We start from the raw sequence: 24,626 nt of genomic DNA, 5'->3' as shown, positions 1-24,626 counted from the left end.
TCTCTGTGACAGGCCACCACCGGTGCTGAACACGCTACCAGGGCTTTGAGCTCGCCAGCTGGACTCCAGCCTTACCTTTGTGTGGAGCTTGGCAAACTGCTTGTCATCCAGCAAAGTCTGGGTGTACACACGCCTTTTGTACCGGAACTGCAAGAGGGAAGAATGGCAGATATGAGATGATCAAAGCCCAACTCAGCACCAACCGCTCTCGAGCGGCTCCAGCAAACGGCATCTTGCAGGAAGACATCCAGCCTAGATCTGAAAACAACAACAGACACGGAATACACTGTTCTCCTTCATAATTTGCTCTAACAGTTAATTGCTTTCCTCACTAAGGAAATTCTGACCAGTTTTTCATATGAATCTGCCTGGCTTCAGCTTCCTGGCGGTGTGGGCTTCGTTCTGCCTCTTCCCAATGAATCAGGGATCTCTCTAACGGTTTTCCCCAGGACGGTTCTTACACAGGTGGTCTAGAGCAGACTTCCCTGTAAGTGGCTGAGCTCTAAATCTCTCACTGAGGGATCTTCTCTTCTGTTCTGGGGTCAGTTCTGCTGCTCTTTCCTGTGCCATGCCTCTTTCCAGTGTCCTTTCGAGCACCCCGACTGTCACCCACACAGCTCCAACACCAACCGCTTCCCCCCCAGCCACTCCTAAAACCAGCTCACACTGAAGGATTACAGGGTCACACTGTGCCACAGCATCACAGGGGAATTGCTGTGAGGTTTCTTGAGCAACAGGCTCAAAAATTTTCTTCAGAAACTGTCTTCCACAACAAGAGCCCTTCCTTTGCAGGCAATCCTTGTCCCTGCCTGCTCGTCATCCAGCTGACTTAGAGCACACTTTGACGGGACCCCCAGTTACCAAATGACCCAGACAGCGCAGCCAACGTTGTTATATTCTCTGCAAAACTCTGTGTAATCAGACTTTATCAGCAGTGGTTTTACATTTACACCCAGATCCCTGGGGTAACCACATCACTCTTGCCGTTGGTCCCTAAGAAACCCCACTAGAAATACATCTATGCAGTGACAACTGCTTTCTGTCACTGATTACCCAGTGGCCCTTGTCCTGCAGCTGGTTTAGTGCTAATCCTGAACCTGAGTATCATGTAGAACAAAATCAAGGACCCCAAGTGGCTGCTGCCTTTGTGCAGTCATCTTTATCAAGCGGAATTACAATTTCCTCAAAGAATGAAATTGGATTTGTTTGACTGGATCTTTTTTTTCAATGCATGAATTGTATTCTGAGATTTTGAATCACTATGAACTTAATCCTCCATCAACGCTTCGTTATTTCAGCTGGAACTGACACCGAGTTATCTTTGGACTGCAGTTACTAAGCTCATCCCACTTACTTTTCAATACTGGCAAAATATTAGCACATTCCCAGTCTATCACGAGCTTGCGCTACTGGGCAGATGTTTTCTCACACAACTTTTTTTTTTTTTAATCATTCCAAGGTAAAAACTGTCTCGCCCACTGATTTACAGACGTTGGTCCTTTGCAGATGCTGCCAGTGTCTGGGATCCTCTGCACATCCCTAAGCAGTCACGCAAGCATCCTTCAGTGGCTCCTCCTCATCCCTGGCACCACGGTAAAGGGTCTGCAAGGAGCTCTGGTCCCAGCCTCGGCTCGAGCCAGCTCAGGGGGACTTGCCCACTGCTGCTACCCCAGCGCTCGGCCCTGGGGAGGGTCCTGCAGGCTCCCAGCTGCACCCCCCTCCGCAGGCAGGGGCCAGGGCAGCGCGGCAGCGCAGCAGATCTGAGAGCAAAGCCAGGCTACATCAGCTCTGGTGCACGAGCGATGCGTGTTGCCACCCGGGTGCAAGGCAAAAACCCCACCTGGGAAGAGTTAAGTCGTACAACACGCAGTCAGCTGCCCAAAAGTGAGCAGCCAAACCCCTGAGGAAGGGACTGAAGCGGGCACTGACCCTGCGCTAGCCACAGCCCGATGGGTTTGCCCCAACAGCTCGCCCAAGGGCCAGACTCCACGGGGAGGACACGCAGGCACGTGAATCTCCAAATCTCATCCCACTTTACCAGGTGCATGAACTGAATGCATGATGTTTAATAATGGTGAGAACACAACGGTGTGTTTGGCATGCAAACAGATTAACTACCTCATTAAGGAGGACACAGTCAGCTCTGACAGTAGATAACAACCAGTAAGGTAACAGGGGACACAGCCAATACCAACAAACGCTCATGAGGGTAACTGGGCCTCAGCAGACGGGCACACAGAGCCCACTGCACGCTGCTTGAGCACCACCACATTGTGCTGCAGCTGCTGTTTTATCCCAGTGAAGGGATCTGGAGAACCTGCAGCTCTCCATGGCACAGAACAGCGCCCGTACCCCACCGCGCCAGGGAGCTGCTGCAGACACCTGCTTTCTAATGGAATTTTTCTGTCAATATGCACAAATCCCTCATTTACCTGATTACCTCCATACGCAGCCCTGAGGGCTAATTTATCTTTCAGGTTCAAAAAACCTCAGTGGTATTAGCACAGGATTTGTGTCTTGTAAATAGATTCCAGATTTCTGGTTTTCCAATGCGGTTCTCCAGCGCTCAGCTGCCATTCTTATCAAGTTGTGAAGAATCAAAATGACACACAACAAATATCCATGTCAAGTCTGCATTTAGATGTGTGTGCCAAGACGTTAAGTGTGGACATTATGCTAAATTATACAAAAACAAAGCATTAAAGCCTGTATAAGGAACGTTAAGGAATTTACTGCCTCATAGGTTTATTTGCAAGCATTCTTAATGTTGTTCCAAATGTTTTTGTCTACATTAAATGCTAGTTTGCTAAGAAATTGTGCTGCACTTTCTTTCCAAATTAGTCAGGATTAGTTATAATAACAGCATTCACACTTGCATTTATAAAAGCTCATGGAGCTTAAGCGTGTAGTGCTTTCTGAACAGACTTTGTGGGTAAAATATAGCACAGGATCCCTACATTTAGAAGTCCATGTGCAGGTAACCAGAGTCCCATCACAGCCAGCGGGGATGTCTGCAGTGGCAGTCAAGGGAGCCCAAAAAATGCTGCAGGTCACCTTAGAATAAACACCTACATGCAACCACCTGACCCCAGCTCAAGGCAAAACCTATAGTCAATGTAAGCACAGTTAATTCAGTTAATTTCTGCTCTAGGTAATTTTCTGGAACAGAAAACAGTATAGATTATCCTCCATACTCATCACACAAACGAGGTCCATACAGGGACAGACATTTGCTGTCAAAGCACCCAGTTGCATTCCAGTCTCTGCAGTAACTGTAAATTAAATAAAATATCAAACTGGAGTCCTTCAGCCTCACACTCAAAGATCTCCCTATGATTTCCCCCTGTACCTACGAGACTGGCTTTCCTTCTGTTACTGCAATTTCCCATGGCAGTTACACGCCACTAGAAAAAAAGAAATTCTGATCAACGGGGTCAGAGAAGGGGGAAGCTGCTTCACAGGGCTGTGACAGATGTGATGGAGCCCTCGAGCAGACAAGAGTCACGAGAACTAAACCCCACACACAGATACACACACATCTTAAAAAAGAGAAGAGACAACGGGTACCTCCAGGTAGGGGACGGGGGTGTCTGGGTTCAGGGGGTACTCCCTCAGCAGGCGCTCCTCATCCAGAAACTTGCCAGCCCTGCCGTTGAAGGCCGGCTGGAAGAGCCCGTAGTTCAGGACATCCTTCAGGCTGTGGTTCAAAGTGCAGAGGATGCGCTGCTTGGAAACCCACACGGGGACGTCCGGGTTCAGCCGGAGACACTTCTGTGGAGAGACACGGAGCGTGATGAGAGCCAAGCATCCCCCAGGCCCTGCACCCCACAGCTGCACCCAGCAACGCTCACGCTGAAAACAAGCATAAAATGGGAAACCCACAATCTTTTCCACGTCAGTGGGTTATGGGAAGGGGAATAAAAGAGTTAGAGAAGGATGAGACTTAGCAGATCCCCCCCCCAAGACATTTTGTGGGGGGCAGATTCAAACCCCGTCTGTTATAACATCCTATAAAACATGACAAGTGTCAAAGAACATTTTATGGCCCAGTAACAGTATAATAGCAAAGTTTCCACTTAAAAACCCCAACAGGGTGTAAGGAGTCTATTGAGTCCTCCACCACGGACTTCATAGGTGTGCAGACAAGGGAGGGATGACGGGCAGCACCGTGCGCCCTGCCAGGGGCCGGAGGCACCCACCGAGGCCGTCCCAGCGGGTGGAGGGGAGGAGAAGGGCCCTCCGCCCCCTGCACTGCCACCGTACCCCCTGCGCCCGTAACCCCTCCGCTGCACCCCCTGCGTGGTGCCGGGGTAGCAGGCTCTTGGCAGCACACGCTCTCGCGGGCAAAGGGCAGGAAGGCGAGAGGATGCCGCGCTGGCAGCACCAGAGGTTGGTCCCGCAACAGCCTGTCCCCGTCGGCAGCCACTGTTTCCCCTCCCGGGTCCCTGGTTTTCCATTTTGGCCCCCACCCTTCCCTTGTTCCCCACACTTTGTTTTCCTCCTTGTTTGTTTCTCCTCCCGCTCCACACTTTCTGCGGGAGGAGAAGACAGCGTTTAGTCTTGTCTCAGCGTTTCCTTTCAAAGCCACAGCCTGTCAGTCCCGTTTAACGCTCCTGATTTTCGTGCTGGAAGGCAAAGTGACCCACCACCCTCCCTGCCCCTGCAGCCGCTGCTGTCCCAGGCTGAGTCCCGCTCCACTCATCACACGGAGGCACCCCACGCTTCTGCCCACCCTTGCTAGTCCCCTAGACCTCACCATCACCCTTGCAGCTGGAGGCACACGCCGTGTCCAGGGACGGGGCAGCTTGGGCCACACAGTGGCATAAGCCTGTTTTGTCCCTGAAGGTGTTGAAGAGCTGAGGCCTGAACACAGGCACGTGTTAGGATTTCCAGACAGACAAACTGACCCGATCCCACCTCCTCCACGTGCCCAGCAGCACAGCCTCTGCCACCACCACGCTGCGTCCCCGCCGGCCCAGGAGAAGATGCTCACCCCGGGCATCACCCCTGCACATCCCCACTCACCCCTTCAGCCCCACTTTCAACGTCAACATTTAACCCCAGAGCCTGTTTCAGGCCCTGGTCCCCTTAATAGCATCTTTGTGGTTCTGTGCGTTAAAAGGGCACTGTCCTGAAAAAATTAAAACAGCTTTGCCCAGAGAGAAGCAAATGACCCTGCTGGGGCACAGGGCAGAGCACGGAGCCCAGCACGGTGCCAGCCTGCGCACCAGCGCCCGGAGAAAACACCGTGTGAGACACAAAGCCTCCGAGCTGATGTTAGGGCTCATTTTTCCCAGGCACGGATAACTTGCACTTGGCAGCGTGCATTTGTACCGCATACAGAGGTCAGCGTTATCGATTTCATCGCTGAGCGCAGGAGCGAGCCAGCACGCTTAGCTAGGGCTGGTCCGGCTGCAGGGACCAAGGAAGAGGCGGCTGGTTGCTGTTGTGAGAAATCAGGAGTTCAAAACCTTTGGGAAATGCCAGCTCTGTTCTCCTTCAGTCCTCAAAGAGAAGCAGAATGTGCATCTTTCTTTCAGGGACCCATAAATAAAAAATAAAAGTTGTCTATACCTTCCTACATGCTTATTTAGCCTCTAGGACTCTCCCTCACTGTCAAGACTGGGCATGGCACTTAGTGCCCTGGTCTAGTTGCCATGGTGGTGTCAGGGCAATGGTTGGACTCAATGAGCCCAGAGGGCTCTTCCAACCTCAGTGATTCTGGGATTCTGAAATTAAAACATGTAGCTAATGGAAAAAAGCAGCGAGAGGCCTGCACACGTCTACAAGCACTGGTTGAAGGAAGGTCCTGCACAAAACCCACTGAATTTTATACCAAACTTTATACTGCAGAGACATGCTCTGGGGAGCATTAACATTTCATATTCAAGAGGGAAAACAGCTTCCACCCCGCAGTGCATCTCTTTGTGTCTTTTACCTGCGTCAGAAATCAGAAGGAAGAAAATGCCTGCTCCAGCTGCGAGGGCAGAACGGCGCGGCCCTGTGTGGGCACAGCCCAGCTGCTCAAACAGCTCTTACCACCCCGTTTCTCCGAACACCATCACGTGTATTAATGACCTTCTCGTATCAGAGATCCTCCAATAACCTTGCTTATTGCACTCCCTGACGCAGCACAGCCACTCCGGGAGCGATCCAGAATTGGGCTAATCCCGCAACCCCCTGCCAGAAGGGCTGCGGGGGCCATCTGTGTGCAGCCTCCAGGGATCAGCAGGGGCATGGGGCTCGCGTTGCTCCAGGGGCCACGGCAGCGAGGGCTCCCCCGGTTGCCGTCTCAGAGGGGCGCGTCGCTCTCCCTCTGCCCCTTCCTCCTGAAGCAAGAGGCTCAGGGCTGTTCCCTGTGTCAGTCCCCAAAAGAGCCAGGGGGGAGCCGAGGAGGCAGCTCTGGGGGGAGCACCCCACGGCAGCCCCGGGCTGGCCAGCATGGCACCCGCAGAGCCCACCCTGCAGCTGGGGCAGGTCCCGGAGCCGGCGGGCAGGCGCCCAGGCTGGGAGCAGCTTTCAGAGCAAGCCGCTCGCTCGGGTTTGCAGTTACAAGCGATTTCTTCCATACAATTATAAGCTGCAATCACAACAATCAAAGCCTTCAGAACAACTCCTGAAAGAAAACGGTTCAGCTCCTCAACTTTTAGACAGCGCGGATGGCTCCTGCTGAAGAGCGAGCTCAGAGCTGCAGATTCAACCCTCAGCAACACACAGGATGACAGACAAGACCTATTCAAGAGCCACCCTGCAATAATGACAATAAAGAACTTTTATTCAACAATCCCTTAAGAGAAAAAAAGCCAAAAATTCTTCATCGACGAGCACACAAATGAGAAGGAGTTGAAAGGAAATTAAAAAGAAGCAGCTGAAAAGGTAATGTGCCTCTAGGCAGCAGGGAGTATATTTCACAATATCACATTAGAAGCTCTGAGAAAACGTATGGCAAAAATTAAAAAACAGCCTCTAAGAGGCCCCTACAGAAAGATGGAGCAGCCAAACCAACAGAGCGGAGGAATCTATCAAAAGTAAAAGATTTCCTTTAGAAAACGGGAGTTGCCTCTGAATGGGAACAGAAAAGAGCACGATCCTGCCACACCACATGCAAAACGACAATGGTCCTGAAGTCATGGAAACCTCCAAACGCAGAGGAAGAGGGAGACTGACGGAAAGAGGGTGAGGCTGGCACGCAGCTGAGGAGTCACAGAATCATAGAATCACAGCTTAGTTTGGGTTGGAAGGGACCTTAAAGCCCATCCAGTTGCACCCCCCTGCCACAGGCAGGGACACCTTCCACCAGACCAGGTTGCTCCCAGCCCCATCCAACCTGCCCTTGAACACTGCCAGGGAGGGGGCAGCCACAGCTTCTCTGGGCAACCTGGGCCAGGCTCTCACCACCCTCACACCAAAGAATTTCTTCCTCACATCTCATCTCAATCTCCCCTCTTTCAGTTTAAAACCGTTCCCCCTCGTCCTGTCACTCCATGCCCTTGTCAAAAGCCCCTCTCCAGCTTTCCTGTAGCCCCTTCAGGCACTGGAAGGTGCTAGAAGGTCTCCCCGGAGCCTTCTCTTCTCCAGGTTCAAGAGCCCCAGCTCTCTCAGCCTGTCTTCATAGGAGAGGAGGGCTCCTGGAGCTCCTCCTGCGAGGACCAGCTGCAGGATGGGCTCCTCGCTGGTGCCAACACAAAGGGGGTCGCAGACAAGGAATAAAAGCTCCCCATTAGATGCACGAGCATGGCTAAGTTGAGAGCACAACTGCGAGTGGCACCAATGGCCCAGACCCCACGCTGGCCGAGCCCTCCAGGAGTGGGAGCAGAGCACTGGCAGGAGACGCTGACACCCAGGAGGGTCTCCGCGATTCTCCCATGCTCCAGGCCCAAAGGCCCGGCCTCTGACCCGGGGACACGGACAGGAACTGCGACAAACATTTACATTGCTGAAAAACCCACTGATTTTCTACGGAGGCATCCCCACACCTATGAGGAGAGCCTGGAGGAAACCCACGCCTCCCAGAACGGGGCTGGCCTGCTCACCGATACAGAATCCCAGAATCACTGAGGTTGGAAGAGCCCTCTGGGATCATCGAGTCCAACCATGGCCCTGACACCACCATGGCAACTAGACCAGGGCACTAAGTGCCATGGCCAGGCTTTTCTTAAACCCCTCCAGAGATGGTGACTCCACCACCTCCCTGGGCAGCCCCTCCCAATGGCTAATGACCCTTGCTGAGAAGAAAAGGTTATTAGATAGAGGCACGCGCCTTCCCAAAATGTTTTCAGCAAAGTCCCTTGCTGCCATAAACTAACGCGCCAGAAGCAAGAGAGCCCTCTTGGATCCCCAACCGCCAAGGAAGGCGGCAAACAAAGGCGAAGGTCAGCGAGGCAGTTTCCTGACGCGGGAGCTCATCAGTGGAGTCACACGGGGCCCGCGCTGGGATCTGGGCTGCAGCGACGCAAAGGGCTGCTGTGACACTCGTGAGCTGGCAGCACATCCCGTGCGGGTCTGGCGGCCCTGGCCTTCAGGAAACAACAGAAACAGGAAAAAGGTAAAGGGGGAAGAAGACAAAGGTGACCAGAGGCACCGAGCGGTCTGCGCAGGACAAACCACGTCTGACCCCGAGCTGGAGCGAGCGTCCCCGAGGAGCGGGCAGGGCTCCGCAGCCCCGAGCCAGGCGCGTGCACCGAGCCAGCAGCAGCTCCTCGTAACACCGGACGCAGCTACAGGAGCAGACCCTGTGTATACAACAAACAAGCCCAGGGAAATGTTCACCTTTCCTTAAAAGGTTATGTTTGGTTTTTTCCAATCACACATTTTTCCTTCCCAATTACTCATTAAAAGCCTACCCCCTCAAGCAGCAGTTTCAGCAGCATGATCCTCCTGCAACCCAGGGCAGCCACCACTGGTCCCCTGCAGCGTGTGAAATCCCACAGGACCCTCCTGACCCCGCTCGCAGCCCGGCAGGAGAAGGGATCAGAAGCACAAGACAGCCCCGACCGCCAGAGCACTCCCACCAGCAACCCCCAGACCCCCAGCAGCCCTGCGGGCAGAGCCTGGGCAGCCGGCAGCAGCCCCCACGCGCAGGCAGCCCCTGGCCAGGGACAACGGGATGGGTTGAACGTCACCATTGCAGCTTGTTTCCCTTCATGGCCACAGCCCAGGGAAGGAGCTGGGCTCTGCAGGGACCAGGGCAGAGCAACCACCACTCTGCGTTTTCATGGAGGAGAGGAAAAAAAAAAAAAAAAAAAAAAAAAATCAGTGCAAGCTTTCTGTGCGCTGGACGCTGGCAAAAGGCAAACTGGGACCACCTCAGAGCGCAAGTTGTGTGTGCTGGCAAAGCAACAGGAACGTCTGGGCTTAGATCACCTCCTGAGGAAAGCCCCGGCCCTGCCGTCCGCGGTGCTGGACGCCGCGCTGGGAGAAGCTGCCTCCGCCAAAAGGAAACAAGATAAAGAGCAGGAGGGAGGTTCTCGGCTCCCAGCAGGAAAGCGGCCGGTGCTCGAGCCCTTCTTGCAGAGTTACGTGCTGCAGATAAAGTGTTCTGGCTCTACGGGTCTTCCAACAAAACAGTCGCTGCTTATGAGCCAGTCTGGAAGGGTGTTGCTGACTTGTATCATCCCCCAGAACCCACTGCCCGAGACAGGGAGCCATCCAGCTACTTCTATTTAAAAAAATAAAAGAGTCCAAGAGCCCCCTTATCACAGCTGCCCAGTAGCACTGGCAGTGACAACCAGCCCCATCCTATGGTCCCACCAGTCAGCGCTTTCAGAAGAGCAGCTGCCTCTGATGCAAACACAGCTTGAAATGAATGTTCAAAGAGATTCAACTCCTGATTAAGTGACTGGTTCAGGCAAAAGCTCCCTTCCACAGAGCTACAACAGCTTCATTATTAGCCACCTGCAATGAAAGGGCTGCTGAAGAGCCAAATCGCCAGCCCGTTTCACCCAACTGCTCAACTCTTCACCCAGAAAAGACAGCACAGAGGGAAATGCAAAAGTGTTGGCCCTGTAAGTCAAGCTGACCCCACCAAAGAGCCCAAGACAGGTTAAAGAGATGACTGTTACCTTCATAGACCTGGGAATGTTTCCTGCTTGGCTCACTGCAACATCAAAACCACAGCCACCTGTAACTTCTGCTCAGTTGGAAAATGAGGACCTGGGAAGCCTTGGCTCTATCTAGGGCTGAAAAATAGCCACTGAGAGCAAAGCTGCTTCTGGAGAAGAGGGAATAAGATCTTCTGTTCATCCAGCATCAGGACTGAGACATGCTAGTTGGACAGAGAGGTCCTAACAAACACACGCAAAAGAAAGAGATGCAGAACCTCTCAGTATAGAGGAGCAAATGAAATCAAGTTTGACTAGAGAATGGAAGAAACCAGTGAAAAGAGCATACTGTAGTTGCCTTCGTAGCACATACTCAGCGTGCCCTCCAATTCAGCAATTCAAAGCCAAGGGGGTCCATAAGATCATCTCATCTGAGCAATGCATCACTGCCCCACGAGCTTCAACCAGTAACTCCCATAATGAACTTAATTACTTGAATTTGGCTAACAGTTTCCTGAAAAGCATCCAACTTGAGTCTAAAAACATCCCATGATGGAAACCACGGTCCCTCCTTGGATAAATTAATAAGCAAACACTCATCCTCAATGAAAAAAGGTCTTAGTTCTCATTTGATTTCCCTTGTTTAAGCTTCCAATACAATCATTATTTCGGTTCTATCTTTCTCTGACACTGAATAGCTCTTTAGTACTCAGTTCCTTGCTACACTGGTAGTCCCCATTTAACACTGTCACCTCTCAGTCTTGTTCAGGGTGAACAGAAGAGGCTGATGTTCGTAAATTGTAGTGCATTTTCTCCAAATGTTTTCTCAAGTAATTTCCCTTGCTCTTTTCAGCACGCTCTTTAATTTCAAATACACTTTTAAAAGTGTAGGATCAGAGCCAGAGGCAATATTCCAGCATCTGTCTCCCAGCTGTCACATACAGCTATAAAATATTGTCCTCACCTCAACCCACTATCCCCTTGCTTCCATCTCCAGGCATCACGTTAGCGCTTTTCACTAAAGCATGTGGCAGTTTGGGTTCAGTTTACTTTGAGCACTTCATTCCTTTCAGACGGCCAAACCCCACAGCCTTCCCAGCACACACGTCCCGTTTTCCACATCTGGCATCAGTCCTTAGTTGCCTGCAAAACTCTGCATTTGAATGAATTAAAATATAATTTATTTTGATGGGCCCAGGTCTAGTTTGCTCTACATGTGTATTAAGAAAAAAAACAACAAGAGAGGATGGGGATGCAGCCTCTAACAACCCCAAACCGGCAGTTGTGGAAACGGGAGGAGCACGTGGGGAATGGACTGCAGAAACTGGCCAGACTTGGTGCGTTCCCAGAACAGCGTGTCCTTTGGCCACTGGTACAGAGAGATCCCGGGTCAGACAGACACTGGTTTGGCCCAGTGGGGCTTTTTTATGCTCTTATTTATGGCACCTACGCTCACACCTTTATCCATAACTGCATTACTGCTTTTAGTTACATGAAAAAATTATCAACAGAGGTAATATATTTACTCCTGCTTCTGTATTTTTATCCTTAGCATATTGCAAAATAGTAATTTCTAACAGAGCCTAACAACCTGATCCATAAAGATCTTGTGGATCAATTAATAAGATCTTTATGGATTAGGTTGTTAATGTAAGAACTCGGGGCTTAATGTAAGTTTAGGTCCTTACGGATCTTTATGATCCTTAAGGAACTACATTTCTTACGTTAACCCGAGTCCCTTCCCGGTGTCGAGGCATTCAGTTTAGCCTATTGCACAGGCATTAAGGTAGTTCATGTTTCCCTCTTTAATGTGCCTTATTTTGCATCATCAACACCGATCCTTATCCCTTGGGTTTTTATGTTTGTGTTATTTCGTAGGTCCCCCCAAACCTCCACCCCACGCAAGCGAAGCGCCGATGACGACAGGCTCACAGCGGGCTATTGCCTGGCTGTGGCCAGGAGCCCTGCGACCCCACCACAGCAACGCCCAGCAGGCGCCCGACAGAATAGCAGGGACCGAAGGAAGAGGAAGAGCCACTGCGTGAGCCTCTGGTGTCCTCAAGGCCACCTGCAGCCTCAGCTCCCCTTCCAGAAAGGCCACACCAGAAGTGGAAAAGGTGCGGACGTGCGAGAAGACATCAATGGCCTGGAGCAGCATCTGTGTGAGGCTCAACTGAACAGACAAGACTCTTCAGTCTGGGAAAGAGAAGACTGAGAAGAAATGTGACAAAGCCAAAAGTGGAACGGGAAAGATAAACAGGTATTACCTCCTTGGGAACTGATGCAAACGCCACGAGACAAGGTGACAGATAGGACATCTCCAATAGACGCACTTGCACTGATCTGCTCAGCACCATGCCGCTGGGCTCTGGCAATCGAGTCCAAATTGGTCTCCCAGGTACCTTCACTTGCATAGTCACAACCACAAATCAGCACGGTGTGCATCATCGGGCACTCGGCCTAACCCCGCCAGAGCACCCTGCCCAGATCTGACTCTAATTGCAGCCATAACTCTGGGGTTACACTTTACTACCACTCTTTTCTTCAAAGCTGCAGATTCTCCCACTGACATTAACCTACACCCCTCTGCCTCAAGGTCTCAACAACCAGCCTAATTCTGCATCTCGATCCTTTTTCTTGATACTTAAGACTCCAAGATTTTGCACGTTCACCTTGTTTGGTACAATTGCATCGTTTCTGTTAAATTACACTAATTCCTACCCACCAGCAAAAGTCTCTTGCAAAACAAACCTCGGGAGGGTACTAAGTGAAACTAGCAGAGTCAAAGCAGGACAAAGAATTGTTATTTCTTTACTACCTGGCCTGTGTTCACTGTGGAGCTCCACACCAGCGAGTCCCAGGCTCACGCCCAGGGAAGGGTCCTGGAGAAAGCTGGGCTGGCTCAGAGCAGGTTGTGGCGGGCGGGTGCTGAGCGTCCCCAAGGCCAGAGGCCCCACGGCCTCGCGGGGCCCCAGTCGTATCCCACCTCCCTCCAGCGAAGGGCTTCTCCTCACACAGAGGGAGGACATCCCTGGCCGCAGCTGGTGCCTCTCACCCCATCACGGCACCTCCGAGGGAGCCTGGCTCCATCCCCTCTGCCCACCCCGCCGGGCAGCCGCAGGCCACAGCGGGGTCCCCCCTTCGCCTTCTCCTCCCTGGGCTGAGCAAACCCCACACTCAGCCTCTCCCTCGACCACCCCGAGGCCCCCACGGGACCCACCACCCCGCTGCAATGTCCGTCCTGCGCTGGCGAGCCCGGCCTGGCCCCAGATCCTGGCGGGTCTCGCCAGGGCCGAGCGGAGGGCAGCCGTCCCTGCCCTCGGGCTGTCATGGCCTGGAAGGGGCTCGGCCTCCATTGCCTGCGGGTGCTGCCAGATCCGAGGGGCCCCGGGGTCCCCCCGGCCTTTTCGGGGAAGCCGGTCGCCCCGCCCTGCCCCGCTGCAGCCCCTGGGCAGGGCTCAGTACTTGTCCCGGCCGAGCCCCACCAGGCCCCACGGGCCCGTTTCTCCGGCCCGGGGAGGCCCCGCTGACGCGCAGCCCTGCCCGCCCGCCCGCTGCTCCCGGGGCTGGTGACAGGGATCTCCCTGTCATCGTCCCGTGACCAGTGAAGGTACCAACAGGGACCGGTTCCCGTGTCCATCCCTGAGGAACGGGCTCGTAACCAGCTCCCAGCTGGACCCCGTATGGCCCATCACCGCCCCTCGAGCCTGGTGGTCCAGCCAGCTTCCCACCCACCTCGCCGTCCACCCGCCCAAGCCATCCCTGTCCCGCTGTGCAATAGGGATGCTGTGGGGCACCTCGCTGAGCACCTCCCTGAGCCGGGGCTGACAGCCCTTGCTGCACACCCCACGTTCAGGGCTGGCCGCCCCACGGGAGAAGGCAATCAGGCTGGCTGGGTACAATTTAACCTTGACAGATCCACACTGGAGATTCCAAATCACCTTCTGTCCTTCGTGTGCCCAGCCAGGGCTTCCAGGGGCATTTGCTCCATCACCTTCCCAGGGACCAAGGTGAGGTCGCTGGTTCCCACCGCTTGCTTTTTCCCTACCCTTGATGCAAGCTCTAAGAGCTGAAGTGTTGTCTCCGTTCAGCCCACACCCAGGGCTAAATAACAACCAGTTGTTCTATCACCCACTGTCCCTCTCCCAACAGCGGAAGGGAATTGGGAAAAGGAGAGAGACTCGTGGGTTAAAATTTAAACAGATTTAATAAAATAAGAGAACCAATATCAATGCTAATACAAACCACCAAAATTATACTTCGCTCGTAGAGTGGTGGCAAGTCGCTCCGGGGACAGCAATTGTTGAGAGGAAGGAGACAGATGGAGGGGAGAAGAGAGCAGAGCCAAGAGCCCCCATCCCCAGCACCTCTCCCGTTCATAGTGCCCCTGAGGTCAATGTCCCAGCACACACCTGGGGCAGCCTGGGGCAGCTGCCCTGGGTTTAACTGCTCATGGCCTCGATCACCAGCCACAGCTGGGCACACACTGGAACAGCGTGGAGCAGAAAAAGGGATTAGATAAATTTTACTCCCCCAAAACCAGGACACATGTTCAAAATGTGACACCACAATTTCCTGGAACAGACCCCAGCTGGGGGTTATCAGGTAAGGCACCTCCGGCCCAGGGAGCCTCCAAGCCAACTGCTGATAGAGGCTGGACCGGTCCCCTGGGGAGGTGTCATTGGGTGCGTGTCCCTTGCCTCACCCGCCCAGGGTTTGTCCTTGCCCGTCCAGGAGCAAGAGCTCTGCCTGACCCTGCTGGACCCCCCTGGCCTGACCCGGTGCCACCGCACTCGCATCTCCCGCTTGCTGTGTTCCTCTTCAAACTATTAACACTGAACAAAGTTACAAGCCCCGAGGTGTTTTCTCTCCTGCCCCTCAGCACCCTGCCAACCTCTCCCGAAGACAAGAATTCACCATTTGTTCATGCATTCCCATGTCAACCTCTTTGCCTGTCACCCGGCCCATCGCAGCACTTCTGCTCCCCACACTAACTTCTACGGCCTTTTCAGAAGTGTTTCCATCGAGCTGTTTGGAAGTTTTGAGAAATCCCATCAGTCAGCTCTCTTATTAAAGAATTGAAATAGATGAGGGAGACATGGGCTTCTGCAAATGCAATGGTTAAATCTCACCAGAAATTATTTTCCAGCCGCTAAGTTTTGCTGTTTTCCATTACTGGTGTAACTACTACCACAGTAGCAGTAGTACCACATACAAGTTCCTCGGTCTTTAGCTCTCCATATTGACACTAAGGCTTTTGCTAAAGATGGCTTCAACAGCTCAGAATCACAGAATCAACCAGGCTGGAAGAGCCCTCTGAGATCAAGTCCAACCATTGCCCTGACACCACCATGGCAACTAGACCAGGGCACTAAGTGCCATGGCCAGGCTTTTCTTAAATCCCTCCAGAGATGGGGACTCCACCACCTCCCTGGGCAGCCCCTTCCAATGCCTAATGACCCTTGCTGAGAAGAAATGCTTCCTAATGTCCAACCTGACCCTCCCCTGGCCAAGCTTGAGGCTGTGTCCTCTTGTCCTATCGCTGGTTGCCCGGGAGAAGAGGCCGACTCCCACTGCGCTACAACCTCCCTTCAGGTAGTTGTAGACTGTAGCTCCTTCCTGCTCATCTCTTTTCCCTGATATAATAACTGTTTTGAGTGAAAAGAAAATGCACATTACTACCTACTCATCCACTCCATACCTAAAATTCCTTCAGTAATTACCTACTGGTTTGTTTTTTTTAAATCAGCACTCACCTGCTGATCCACTGTTTTGTGAGGCTTCCCCAACACCTGACGCTGCTAATTCAGTTGGGTCCTTTGTGTCACTTGCTGCCACCTTGCATGGTTCTACCCCGAGCTCCAGCCACTCGAGAGGGACCGCGGTGCCCAGGCTGGCACGGCCCCGCTCCCCACCAGCCCTGACGCCTCAGATGAGGGGCTGCCATGGCCGGGGGTCCCGGTGACTGCTGGTGCCCCCACACAACCTGCCCACCCCCAGCAAAGAGCCACCCCAGCCCCGGGGCGAGCAGCGGTGCCGGCAGCAGTGCCAGCTGCCAGCCAAAAGCGACACTGGGAGAGGCGTGCTCCTCTGCTTGGTGGCTTTTAATTAAAAAAAATAATGACAACGTTGATAAATTTATTAACCACTCCTCTGATGATCAGCTCAGTGTTTGTCCAACACGCGGGGCCTTGGCAGCCTCCCAACAGCAGCCCAAGAGCTTGACTGTTCCCAGGCAACCACAGCCTCCAGGTTCACACGGACAACTTGGCAATATTACCACGTTTTCAATAGAAATTCTGCCGTACAAAGGAATTTCAAGTCAAACTAAAGTTAATAGTAAGTTAAATAGTATTAGAAGCACCAATACTGCCTGCCTTACTTCCACATTTTACCCAGTTTAAAAAAAATAGCATTTCTCTTCTATGAGCACCTGCAGAGTTTGCAGGCTGCTGCGCTTAATACTGCAGATTCCTGTGGGTCTATACGGGAATTTATATCATGCTTCCCACAGAAAACACAGACCCTGGGGCAGGATGCAATTGCTTTGGTTGTAACGGCACAAAAAGTAGGAAAAACTCTAAAGCAACCCAGTGAAGAAAAAGACAAGAATTGAACAAGTCCGTGCAATAAGAATCTGGGGAAACATAGTGGAGTAAAAATAGTTTAACAACCATATAAAAATTACAGCTTCTTGCTGTTAACAAAGGCTTCTCAGCAAGAAAAAAACTGGTCACTAACCATGAAAAATCTTATCCACGCATTCGCTTTGGTCCAACGCAAACTAAAACAAGGATATCAATGAAAGGAACACTGAGGAGAAGATGCAGAGCTTTCATCAACAGCACTAAGGAGGAAAAGGAGGATTTCAACAGAAGCACGAACATTAACAAACGCAGAGAAAGGAACCATTAAAAGTATGCATTAGTTAATTTCTAAGTATTTTTGTTATCAAAATCAAGGTCAGTTTGCACGAAGCTCTGAGCAACCTGATCTAGCTGAAGATGTCCCTGCTCCTTGCAGGGGGCTTGGACTGGGTGGCCTTTAAAGGCCCCATCCAACCCAAACCGTTCTGATTCTATGATTCTAAATAAAACATTTCACAAATCACTTCACATTGCTACAAACATCCATAACTTCCAATGACAAGGCCATCCTGAAGCATGTGCCTTAATTCCAGCTACTCAGTACACACTAGTATTTTACTTAAGACACTTGTCATGGACATGCCACCATCATACCAGCTGAAGAAACCTATAGTAGCAACAATAAATAATGTCAAAGACCTGAATGGAGGCACGAGGTTAGATGGCACCTGGGGTCAATCAAACAAAGATATTAAAAGGAAATAAGATGACACTAATAAAGTTTGCATCCTAATTAAGCAGGATGTTATACCATTGAGTACATACTATCATGGGTTATACCACAAAATACAACATGTTTCTAGACAATAAGATGACACTCAGCAAAAACTAATCCTGTTTTGTAAAACTTCCCCCACACACACACACACTCAGTACACGAGAGAAACGAGGCAAGTGGCAATGCCTCATAGTGACCTACACATGAGACAGCAAATTGGAAAGGTATTTACCAGCAATAATTGGGGGGGAGAAAAAGAAACGTTGTGGAAAAATACACTCTGTTAGATCACTGAAAAGGGAAGAGAAATAACCCCCATCCAGCTCCATTTCAGCTTCATTTGGAGCACCAGTCCCTCAGTTAATCTGTGCCTTGATAAACAAGCACTGGCAGTGGGCAGAAACACCATTTAGTCGTCGTTGCTGGTGAGCACCCGCGGCGCTCGCGGAGAAAATCCCAGCAAGTGCAACAGCCAGCTCAGGCCTGGGCACGGCTACTACGGGGACAACAGGCTGGAAGGCAAAGCACCGCCCCAGCCCTGGTGTAGATCCCCTGGGAGACAGCACCCACGGGGAAGGTGAAGGGTCTGGAGAGTCTGACCTGTGAGGAACGGCTGAGGGAGCTGGGGGTGTTTAGCCTGGAGAAGAGGAGGCTCAGAGGTGACCTTAGTGCAGTCTACAACTACCTGAAGGGAGGTTGGAGCGGGGTGGGAGTCGGCCTCTTCTCCCAGGCAACCAGCGCTAGGACAAGAGGACACAGCCTCAAGCTTGGCCAGGGGAGGGTCAGGTTGGACATGAGGAAGCATTTCTTCTCAGCAAGGGTCATTAGGCATTGGAAGGGGCTGCCCAGGGAGGTGGTGGAGTCACCGTCTCTGGAGGGGTTTAAGAAAAGCCTGGCCATGGCACTTAGTGCCCTGGTCTAGTTGCCATGGTGGTGTCAGGGCAATGGTTGGACTCAATGAGCCCAGAGGTTGCTTCCAACCTGGTTGATTCTGTGGTTCTGTAACCAGATTTAATGAAATGAAGAAATCGATAGAAATGACAACACAAAACAGACAAAACTGTACTTATCCACAGATCGCTGGCAAGTTGCTCCAGGAATCACAATGAGGAAGATGGGGAAGAGGCAAGGAGAGCAAGAAGCAGCCCACCTCTTCCCAGCAAACCCTCTCTTTTATAGTGAGCTGGATGTCAGTGATACAGAACACACCTGGGGGCCCAGCCTGGGTCAGCTGCCCTGGGTTTAACTGCTGAGGGCCTTGATCACCATGGCTGGCCACACACTGAAACCAAATCCCAGTGAAACCAGGACAGCGATCTTGCTCTGCTCTGGGCAATTTGTCTTGCAGGATGGTCTGGATGCCCAGGCAGCAAAAGGAGCGTGAAGGTAGCGTGGAGCCCTTTGGCTCCTCATTGCCCAGCTCCTTCTGCTCTGTCTGTTGCTCTAAACAAGCCCAGCCTGGCATCGCTGCTCCACACACACGAGGAGAGGAACGGCTCTCCCCCAGGAACACTGTGAGTGCCCACAGAAAGCGCTGGAAGACAGTGAAGCTCTGCTCTGCGGCGGCACCCCTGAGGTGCATAGTGAGCCCTCCCCAGAGGGCTGCGAGCATGGCATGGCCACCAGCTGCTCGCCATGGGCAGCCGCAGGACCAGGGCCACTGTGGGCAGCTCGAGCCACCGGGGACGGGCAGGGGGACAGCAGACCCTACCCACTGGCAACGGCAGCTCCCACAGTCCCAGCCATCCCGATAACGGGGCGAGAGGCGTCGCCAGGTCACCCTGGGGAAGGAGATCCAAACCGAGCTCCACGATGCTTAATGCTCTGATGTGAATGAAGTTCATTTCTGCACAGCACGTTGTGCTGGGACCAGAGCGCCCAGATCCCAGAGCTGCTCCTGAGCCAGCCTGCAGGCTGAGGAACACCGAGTACCCACCGCCGCGTACCCACCACCGCACAAACGTCCTTGCTAACAGCACAGTGCTTGGCACCACGCTAAAACCTCATACAGAGAGAGCAACGAGGAGAAAAACCATCAGAAAACACGTCTTCCCAACAGCCAGGGATGGCACACCGGGCTGTAACCTCCCGCAGAAGCAAATAACCTGCTTTCGGGGGATATTTGGGATGAAGAGTAAGTACCAATGTGACAACTTTGGCTGGGAAAATGCTTACTAGATCTTTTAATCGATGTGGTTCTTGGATTTGGAGCTACATTGCAAAGGCATTCCACCCCAGAACGACTCAAGCAAAGGTATTTAAGATGACACATTAATGTTAGGACTCTTCAGTATCAGAGAAGTACCAAAAAGAATGAAAGGAATTCAGAAAATAGTTCTTACTGACTCTGAAGTGACCGACAGAAGGAAAAATTAGTAAAATGAATATTAAAACACAACAGCTACTTTAAGACATCACTACAGCGTTGTACAGTTAGAGACAGACAAATAATTTATGGTTATTAGTAAAATTAAATTGATGCTCCTACGCACCATTTTTTATGCAACTTATTAACTGGAAAAAAGCTTGTACTGAAAAGTAACTTTAAGCAGGAAACCAGCCCTGTCCTGGGCCCAACGCCGTGGAACACCACGTAACACCAAATCCTCACACGCTGCGGGTAAACCGAGAGCCAAACTGAAAACAACACCAGAAACTATTTACTACGTAGTTTGCAAAATATAAGTTTATGGATCTGACTTCGTTTAGTCCGCACCCGGGGCTAAGCAATAACAGCTTTTCTCTCACCCACTGTCCCTTTCCCAGCTGAGGAAGGGAATTGGGAAAAGGAGGGAGAGTTTTGGGTTAAAATTAAACAGATTTAATAAAATCACAGAATCACAGAATCAATGAGGTTGGAAGAGCCCTCTGGGCTCATCGAGTCCAACCATTGCCCTGACACCACCATGGCAACTAGACCAGGGCACTAAGTGCCATGGCCAGGCTTTTCTTAAACCCCTCCAGAGATGGTGACTCCACCACCTCCCTGGGCAGCCCCTTCCAATGCCTAATGACCCTTGCTGAGAAGAAATGCTTCCTCATGGCCAACCTGACCCTCCCCTGGCCAAGCTTGAGGCTGTGTCCTCTTGTCCTGTTGCTGGTTGCCTGGGAGAAGAGGCTGACTCCCACCCCGCTCCAACCTCCCTTCAGGTAATTGTAGACTGCACTAAGGTCACCTCTGAGCCTCCTCTTCTCCAAATAAACCAACATAAACGCTAACACAAAAGTATACTTAGCTACAGGTTGCAGCAGGTTGTCCAGGAACAGCAATTGTCAGCAAGGAGGAAAAAAGGAGGCCAGAAAAGAAGAAAGCAAAACCAGCCCTCCCATCCCCAAGCCCTCCCTTTTATAGTGAGCTTGATTGTTAATGATACAGCACACACCTGGGGGCCAGCCTGGGGCAGCTGCCCTGGGTTTAGCTGCTAATGGCCCTGATGACCACGGCTGGCCACAGACTGAAACCGAATCCCAGCAAAACCAGGACAGCCATCTAATTCCGTTGACTTTTTGAAAGAAGAAATGAGCAGGCTGGAGGTGAAGCAGGAGAATCTCTGGTCTCAGAGATGCTTTTTCTCAAACATGCTTATAAGTTCTGCTGGGCTTCTCCTCAAAGAAACAAGCAGCTAAAGGCACGGTCACAGAATCCCAGAATCAATGAGGCTGGAAGAGCCCTCTGGGATCATCGAGTCCAACCATTGCCCTGACACCACCATGGCAACTAGACCAGGGCACTAAGTGCCATGGCCAGGCTTTTCTTAAACCCCTCCACAGATGGGGACTCCACCACCTCCCTGGGCAGCCCCTTCCAATGCCTAATGACCCTTGCTGAGAAGAAATGCTTCCTCATGGCCAACCTGAACCTCCCCTGGCCAAGCTTGAGGCTGTGTCCTCTTGTCACCGGTGGAGAATGAGGGGGAGGCAGCAGGACAAGCTTTGAATATTATAAATATAAGCCAATTTGGAAATAAAAAGTATAAATTGGAGATCAAGATTTCTGCATCAGGAAGTGCTCCAAACGAGTGACTTGGAGGCAGAATGCTGCCAGGCAGAAAGCTCAGCTTCCTGCAGCTGAAAGGAAAATAGATGTAAATGCAAGATGCATTCCCAAGCTGTGCTCTGTTCCCTCTTTTGTAACCGCGCTGCTGACTCTGTAATCTGGGATTTAACGTTTTCTTTTCCCAGCGTAAAGCTCGTGTTCTCCCTCTGAGCTCGCCCACCGGCAAAGCGGATTTGGGCGACCCAGAACCGCGCTGTGCTCTCATGAGCGGTGACTCCTACAAACCCCGCCGAGAGCAAACCCCGCGGGGCCTCTGCGAACGCCGGCGCCCAGGAACCGGGGGGTGCTCGCTGCCGAGGTGCAGAGGCCACCCGAGCTGGCCCATGGCCACGGGGGGCAGATGTCATGGGAGACCCGGGCCACCGAGGAGCGGGCAGCCGGCGTGCCCTGGGTGGGCACAGGCACCGTCCCGACACCCACCTGCACCGTGGCGACAACTGACAAACGAACGGGATTTTCACACCACTCACGGCGTCACCCCCACAGCTCTGGCCACGTCCCAGCTGGGTGCCCCAGGCCAAGGTGAGCACAGGTGTCCCCAAGGGCTGGTCACTCCACACTCTCCTGGCCAGGGCAGCGCTGCCGTTGCCATCCGCGGCTGTACGGCAACCCAGGTACAAAGCACGAGGTGCTGCCTACTGTCACCTCTGCTCTGGAGACAGGTTGAGAGAGCTGGGGCTGTTCAGCCTGGAGAAGAGAAGGCTCCGGGGAGACCTTCTAGCACCTTCCAGTGCCTGAAGGGGCTACAGGAAAGCTGGAGAGGGGCTTTTTACAAGGGCATGGAGTGACAGGACGAGGGGGAATGGTTTTAAACTGCAAGAGGGGAGATTGAGATGAGATGTGAGGAAGAAATTCTTTGGTGTGAGGGTGGTGAGAGCCTGGCCCAGGTTGGCCAGAGCAGCTGTGGCTGCCCCCTCCCTGGCAGTGTTCAAGGCCAGGTTGGATGGGGCTGGGAGCAACCTGGTCTGGTGGAAGGTGTCCCTGCCCGTGGCAGGGGGTTGGAACTGGATGGGCTTTAAAGTCCCTTCCAACCCAAACCGTGCTGTGATTCTATGATTCTATGCTTCATCTGCTTTTTCCAGATATATTAGTGTGTCTGACAAAGGACAGCGCTGCTCCCCAGCCCTCTCCTGTCTCTGACAAGAAGCACACAGGAGACAAGTGGCCCAAAGTTCTAGAAAAAAGCACATGTTGCCATAAAAATACCTGGGATAGGACATAACGACAGATGGGAGAAAATAAGGGAACCCGCCGCAGAACCAGCTTCTAGGGGATATTCGGTGAGTCCAAGGTTGAACATCTTCAGAGTTGCGATTCCTTACGACCTTCTGCCAAACACTCCCCTTTGACGCAACCTCACCCACTACGGCAAGAAGGACCTTCACACAACGGCTTGCACAGTCCATCCATCCACACGCCCATCCATGACACTTCAAGTTTTTAAAAATATACTCTCTAACTACATGCATAAAGAGCATCCTGACACAGCTACGATCACAGAATCCCAGAATCAATGAGGTTGGAAGAGCCCTCTGGGATCATCGAATCCAACCATTGCCCTGACACCACCATGGCAACTAGACCAGGGCACTAAGTGCCATGGCCAGGCTTTTCTTAAACCCCTCCAGAGATGGGGACTCCACCACCTCCCTGGGCAGCCCCTTCCAATGGCTAATGACCCTTGCTGAGAAGAAATGCTTCCTAATGTCCAACCTGACCCTCCCCTGGTGAAGCTTGAGGCTGTGTCCTCTTGTCCTATCGCTGGTTGCCTGGGAGAAGAGGCCAACTCCCAGGTCAGGGTGCTGCTGGGCAATGGACTCGTCCCCAGAGCTGTACCCAACACGCACCCCAACTCCTCCCTCCCAAAGCCTTTTCTGTTAACTTCTACTGCGTTTGGTCCCTGCACGACACCATGAAAGAAATCAGTTCAATTATGTTTCTGCAGCACCTCTGTAGACATTCATTTTTAAGCTGTACGATTCACAAACGCCAACCGCAGGCTGAGAAATGCTGGGGACAGCAAAAAAACAATTCAAAGCCAGAGGTGCCCACTGAACAGCGCGGCAGGGCGGTGAATCGGGACCGAGCCCGCGGCCAGCCCCTCTCTGCGTGCACAGGTCCCAGCCTTCCCCAAAACCCTGGCAGAAAACGCCATGAATTGCCTCACCTGGACTCAATAAAGCTGCTGCGAAACGTGGGCAACAAAGAGCTCTAACAGCGTGTACTTTGTGAGAGGTTGCCTTGTAGATGTGTTATTACAGTTCAATTGACTTACCGAGGGAGGGGAGGAACAGCACAGGGGGAGCCGAGGCTGCGTGTGGGGTGAGCTGAGCTCGGTGCGAGCGAGGTGATCCCCCTGTCCCCCCCACGAGTGCAGCGTTTGCAGACCATGAGTGGGATCGGGGAACCCGTCCAACAGTAACGAGCCCCAGAGTCCCCTCACTCCACAGAATCCCAGAATCAATGAGGTTGGAAGAGCCCTCTGGGATCATCGAGTCCAACCATTGCCCTGACACCACCATGGCAACTAGACCGTGGCAACTAGGCTCCAGACACACACTCAGATACACCCAGAAGTAATTCATTAGTAGGTCAGGTCCATAGTCATCAACAGCCACCGCCAAGCCATTCGCAGAGAAAAACCCGACGTGTGAAAGTGCATCAGGAAATTTTTCAGACGTAATTTAAAAATTCATGGACGCTCCTGAGGTCCCTGCAGGGACCACATGGGTACTGAGGAGCCCCGGCCACGCCGGAGCACGCGTCAGCTGCGCAAGGCAGGGGCAGGACCGGAGCCGCAGCCCTGGCACCAGCGTGTCCCCAGGCGCTGCTGGGTGGTTGCACCTCAGAGGGCTCCACGGTATGGGTTCAACTGCTGGTTCCTCCTGAGAGCCGCCAGGAACACACTGCACAGGCTTCAAGGACAGAGCTGGCACCCTGATGGGGTGCAGGTCTCCACCCTGGCCAGGCACGGGCAAGGACAGTCAGCAGACTTCATGGTCAACACGCGTCCTCCAGGCAGCCCCATGGTGGGGAGCCACCGAGACCTGCTCGCAGGTGTGGAGACCATGCCCGGCTCACTGCCGGCAGCAGGACCCTGCGTGCCCTGGGGCAGACACCCATCCCGTTACAGCACCTTGGGACTGGCCCTGCAGGGCTGTATC

The 24,626-nt window shown here is 52.6% G+C and overlaps 1 protein-coding gene across 1 annotated transcript in view; it reads right to left on the bottom strand.

The window, feature by feature from the left end:
* SHANK3 (SH3 and multiple ankyrin repeat domains 3) overlaps nt 1-24,626 on the bottom strand; it is a 316,192-nt gene that overhangs the window by 277,563 nt on the left and 14,003 nt on the right. The window contains exons 2-3 of the mRNA XM_068400530.1: nt 3,568-3,771; nt 76-147 (exon numbers count right to left, since the gene is read on the bottom strand). Of these exons, the coding sequence (XP_068256631.1) occupies nt 76-147; nt 3,568-3,771 (276 nt within the window). The remainder of the gene's footprint in view (nt 1-75; nt 148-3,567; nt 3,772-24,626) is intronic.

This window comes from Nyctibius grandis, chromosome 5 (assembly GCF_013368605.1).
Source record: "Nyctibius grandis isolate bNycGra1 chromosome 5, bNycGra1.pri, whole genome shotgun sequence".
NCBI lineage: Eukaryota > Metazoa > Chordata > Aves > Nyctibiiformes > Nyctibiidae > Nyctibius > Nyctibius grandis.
The sequence above is the reverse complement of the archived record's forward strand: the minus strand, read 5'-3'. Positions and strand labels throughout refer to the sequence as shown.